The 5,000-nt window shown below is 39.7% G+C and overlaps 1 protein-coding gene across 1 annotated transcript; it reads right to left on the minus strand.

The window, feature by feature from the left end:
• Window positions 1–3,599: 3,599 nt before the first annotated feature.
• On the minus strand, window positions 3,600–5,000 carry LOC138859750 (basic proline-rich protein-like). Its single transcript, XM_070115805.1, has 3 exons — window positions 4,077–5,000; window positions 3,824–3,947; window positions 3,600–3,712 (listed from the first exon to the last, which is right to left on the minus strand). Exons 1-3 carry the CDS (start codon window positions 4,998–5,000, stop codon window positions 3,600–3,602), a joined length of 1,161 nt encoding a protein of 386 aa, XP_069971906.1.

Here is a 5,000-nt window from a genome sequence, read left to right on the forward strand (position 1 = left end):
TATAGATCATCTAGTATATAGAGCAAATCCAAAGATATTCGCAATTTGCGAAACATGGTTAATGAAAAATGATAGTTTCAGATTAAAGAATTATGACATATTTAGAAAGGATAGAACAGAACACAGAGGAGGAGGCCCCGCTATTTGCATACATATCAGAATACAAAAGAAAACCTGAACGAATTACAAAATAGCAAAATAGAAATACTAGCTACAAAAATTAGCTATAACAGAAAATTTGCTTTTAATTTACAACCCATGTAACAGTATACATCAATAAGAAATAGAACATTATATTGATCACATAGACAATCCAAAACTGATAATAGATTTTAATGCCCACAATCCCTTATGGAATCCATGGATAAATAAAAAATAACAAACACCACTGGAATAAACCTATTCAATCTAAAATATTTAAACAACTTAATATTGTTAACCCCTAAAGGTCAAATTACGAGAATTGACCCAAAAACAGGCAAGGGATCAACCATAACAGATAAAAGAAATCCTATAGATTTATAAGCAGGATTTCAAGCCTAGGATTTTTTTTTTTTTTTTAAGTATAATAAATAATAGAGTAATATGGTGGTTGGAAAGCAATAATAAATAAAGTCAAGACCTGACAGGATTCAGACCAAATTACTACAATAGGTTCTCTGCACATAATATATTTACATATTAACAAATACGCTCTAATAGCATGCTTAGATTTAGAGAGAGCTTTCAACACAGTAAACCATGAAGCCATCATAGAAAAGCATCAAAACTCGGAATAACACTTAAATGGATGAATAACTTTTTAAATAACAGAACATACTAAATAACAACAGGTAACAAAAAGTCCGAAGGAAAAATAAAGAGAGGACTACCACAAGGTTCCCCTTTGAGTCCCCTGTTATTCAATAGAATGACTACCGACCTAACTCTAACAGAAAAAAGAAGCCAAAAACAACATAGATATAAGATTAAATCAAGTCACTGAATGGGCTTATAATTGGGAACTAAAAATAGATCTAACAAAAAGTAAAATAATGTGCTTCACAAAAAAAATAATAATAAGACAGATACCAACAATAAAGATAAGCAATGAAGAACTTAAATTTACAAACAAACACAAAATACTAGGACTAGAATTTGACGCCCCAAAACTAACATGGAGAAATCACATCAATGACTAAAAAATAAAATGCACAAACAGAATAAATATAATAAAAAACTATCACATGGGGAGCCAATAGAGAAACAGGGATAAAATTTTTTGACATCTATATCAAACCAAAAATAGAATATGGTATATCAATCTATGAAGCAACAAATAACACAGACATGTAAAAACTAGAAATTATCCAAATTATCGCTTTAAGAATAGCCACAGGTTGCTTACTAACCGCCCCAGTTGCGACTTCATACACCCTAACTAATAAGATGCCTATCAAAAATGAATTAAAGGAACTAGAATTCTCTCAGATGTTAAAAATACTAGAAAAAAACAGAAAATGCACAAATAAATAACTGATAACAACAAATATAAAAGAATACAACCCCATAAAAGACAAAAGAAGCTTAGTACACAGAGTCTTAGAAACTTGTAAGGAATTACAAATAAATATAAAAACAAAAGCAGTACCAAATATAACTCCCATTCCACCATGGTTCGACATTTTTGAAAATAGAAAAACTTTTTGGACTATCAAAGAAAAAATCTCCCAGAGCAAATAATAAAATCACAATATGCGATGTTAGAAAACACAAAAATCATTAAAAAAAAAATGAAAGATGGCTAAAAAATAAACAGTATTAACTCCACTTCAGCAGCAATATACATTCAAGACCAAAATATAACAAAAATATGGAAATTACCGAACGATACTGAAATAATAGAAGCTGAACTTTTTGCTATAAAACAAGGGTTAAAATTTATATAAAACAATAAATTATCAAAATCAGTTATATTTTCTGACTCAAAATCTGCTCTACATCTAATATCCAACCCGAGACGAAAACATTTTAAACATATGATATTCGAAATACAAAAAAATCATACACACACTAGTAAACCAAAAACATACAATATTCTTACAGTGGATACCTTCACACAAAAACATAAAAGGTAATGAAATGGTTGATAAGGCAGCAAAAAACACACAGTCTAACAAATACCATAACCATACATGCGGACCCCCAAAAAATCTAAAAACCGAAAACTAGGTGTATGCATAACAAGAATAAAAACCAAACACACAAGATCAAACCAGCATCTACACAGAATGAAAATAACAAATGACCTACTCTGCAGATGGTGTCATAACGAAGAAGAAAATATAAAACACTTAATACTTCAATGTCCACGATTTCATTCCAACAGAACAAACCTAAAAGAAGCTCTAAGAAAAAGTCTAAATAAACAGCCCTAATATAGACTTACTATTCACAGATGCAGATCTCTCCCCAACAGAAAAGTACTACACCCTCAGGCATACCAAAATATTCCTAAGAAAAAACAGATTAACGGAGATCATATAAAAGAAAGAATAGAAAAGAAAAAGGACCCAGGGGATATAGACAACACGTCTAAAACCCTTTAAAATAAGAAAGAAGAAGAATTGCTCCGGCCGGGCAATGAGGAGGAACCACTGTCTAAAATCCTTGAAAGTACACACTAATCACACTCCAAAACCTTAGAAAAGAAAAGCTTTCGCCAGTACATGGACGTCTCGGGAGAGAAAGGCTTTCTCTTCATTCTGAAACTTTTTTATTCGTATTATGACACTTTCTGCGATGCCACGAGGAGGCCTTTTCAGCAGGAGATGGAGACTTGCCGAGCTGATTAGGAATTTCAGTGATTTGAGGAGGATTTTGTATGTGGGTTGGGTTGAGTCTTTTTCTTCTAATGCTTATTTATCATTTATTGTTGTTGCTGTATACAGGACATGATGTCTTGAGCAGGTGTGTATTCTCATAAATTCAAACCACATTGAATGCACTTTACGGCTTGTCATAGAAATCTATCATTACCAAAACCAAATAGGATTTTAAGATGCTAAATTCTTTGAGAAATTTACCCAGGACATTCATACACAGTCATGTGTGTCAGTATGATGTCCAGTAATCGGTATATAAATTATTTTGAAATCTTCTTTGAGATTTTGATGTGTTTTGCATTTAGAAGTATCTTGTGATTATTTTCTCAATAGGACGAAATGAGTGGAAACATGAGTGCTCTGTATTCTTTTGTGCTTTGAAGTTGATGGATATTCGTTGTGAATGTCCTCGTTGATTTATTTGCTTATTAGGCTTTTTGCAATATATATTTTGCAATCACAACCATACAACCACCTTTTATAAGAATAAATTTGCAGATAGAATAAAGAACATCAAGAAAATAATATCCAGTGTGAAAAAATCAAGGTATCAGGAATAGTTAAGTTCAGTTACACCAAGTAACTCAAGCGTTTGAAATATCATAATCGGGCAAATAAATGCCAAAGTAGGTTTATACATACATTGCAAGGTGTTAGAAGCATATTGCCGATATAAGAACATAATAAAACCATAATATGTGTACTAGCCTGCAGACCTCTTTTCCTGTGGAGACGTCAACAATCCGATAGCGGAGGCGTTTCTGTTGACTTTGGAATGTTTTTGTCGAGGAATTTCTTATCAGCATGAACAGAGTAACCGGGGGAGCCTCGCCCGAGGGAGAGTGAACCTGTTCCAGTGATTAAAATTTTTCCAATTGTGTGTAAAATGTGATATCTATATACAGAGATTTCTTAAACTTTTGAAAACACAGAAACGAAGGTGCATTTTCCCAGCAGACCTTTTTTGCGAGCTGTGCAACACATTGCAGCAATTGGTCCTCGGCTGCGGCGTGTGACTTCACTCTTCCTGCAGCTGGCGGTTAATCCTGACTGTATGAAAACATGTAATGTAACGCGCGAATACTAGAGGTAGCAAAATAAGAGTGATTCAAAAGAATCTATCAAGAAGAATTATTTTTTACATTAATTTTTGGCAGATGAAATATGTCAAAAATAATCTTAAAAGATAAGCAGAAGAAATTTTCAAAGCACACTCCATAGAGGACAAATAAAGCCAAGTTCACCTCCATCCCCTTGACGCTGCTGGCGCCAACCGCTCAGTCGTCGACTCCGCGTCGTCCACCCCGAGGGCGAGGAAGGACCCCTTGGCGGCTGAGGGCGAGGAAGGACCCCTTGGCGGCTGAGGGCGAGGAAGGACCCCTTGGCGGCTGAGGGCGAGGAAGGACCCCTTGGCGGCTGAGGGCGAGGAAGGACCCCTTGGCGGCTGAGGGCGAGGAAGGACCCCTTGGCGGCTGAGGGCGAGGAGGGACCCCTTGGCGGCTGAGGGCGAGGAAGGGCCCCTTGGCGGCTGAGGGCGAGGAAGGGCCCCTTGGCGGCTGAGGGCGAGGAAGGGCCCCTTGGCGGCTGAGGGCGAGGAAGGACCCCTTGGCGGCTGAGGGCGAGGAAGGACCCCTTGGCGGCTGAGGGCGAGGAAGGACCCCTTGGCGGCTGAGGGCGAGGAAGGACCCCTTGGCGGCTGAGGGCGAGGAAGGACCCCTTGGCGGCTGAGGGCGAGGAGGGACCCCTTGGCGGCTGAGGGCGAGGAAGGACCCCTTGGCGGCTGAGGGCGAGGAAGGGCCCCTTGGCGGCTGAGGGCGAGGAGGGACCCCTTGGCGGCTGAGGGCGAGGAGGGACCCCTTGGCGGCTGAGGGCGAGGAAGGGCCCCTTGGCGGCTGAGGGCGAGGAAGGACCCCTTGGCGACTGAGGGCGAGGAAGGACCCCTTGGCGGCTGAGGGCGAGGAAGGGCCCCTTGGCAGCTGAGGGCGAGGAAGGACCCCTTGGCGGCTGAGGGCGAGGAAGGGCCCCTTGGCGGCTGAGGGCGAGGAAGGACCCCTTGGCGGCTGAGGGCGAGGAAGGGCCCCTTGGCGGCTGAGGGCGAGGAGGGACCCCTTGGCGGCTGAGGGCGAGGAAGGGCAT

Source organism: Penaeus vannamei, chromosome 38, assembly GCF_042767895.1.
Source record: "Penaeus vannamei isolate JL-2024 chromosome 38, ASM4276789v1, whole genome shotgun sequence".
NCBI classification, from domain to species: domain Eukaryota; kingdom Metazoa; phylum Arthropoda; class Malacostraca; order Decapoda; family Penaeidae; genus Penaeus; species Penaeus vannamei.

Coding starts and splice junctions, on each gene's coding strand:
- LOC138859750 (XM_070115805.1), bottom strand. CDS start 5,000: ATGCCCTTCCTCGCCCTCAGCCGCCAAGGGGTCCCTCCTCGCCCTCAG. Junction 3,948..4,076: donor TTATTTGTCCTCTATGGAGT/GTGCTTTGAAAA, acceptor TGCTACCTCTAG/TATTCGCGCGTTACATTACA. Junction 3,713..3,823: donor TTGCACAGCTCGCAAAAAAG/GTCTGCTGGGAA, acceptor TCACTGGAACAG/GTTCACTCTCCCTCGGGCGA.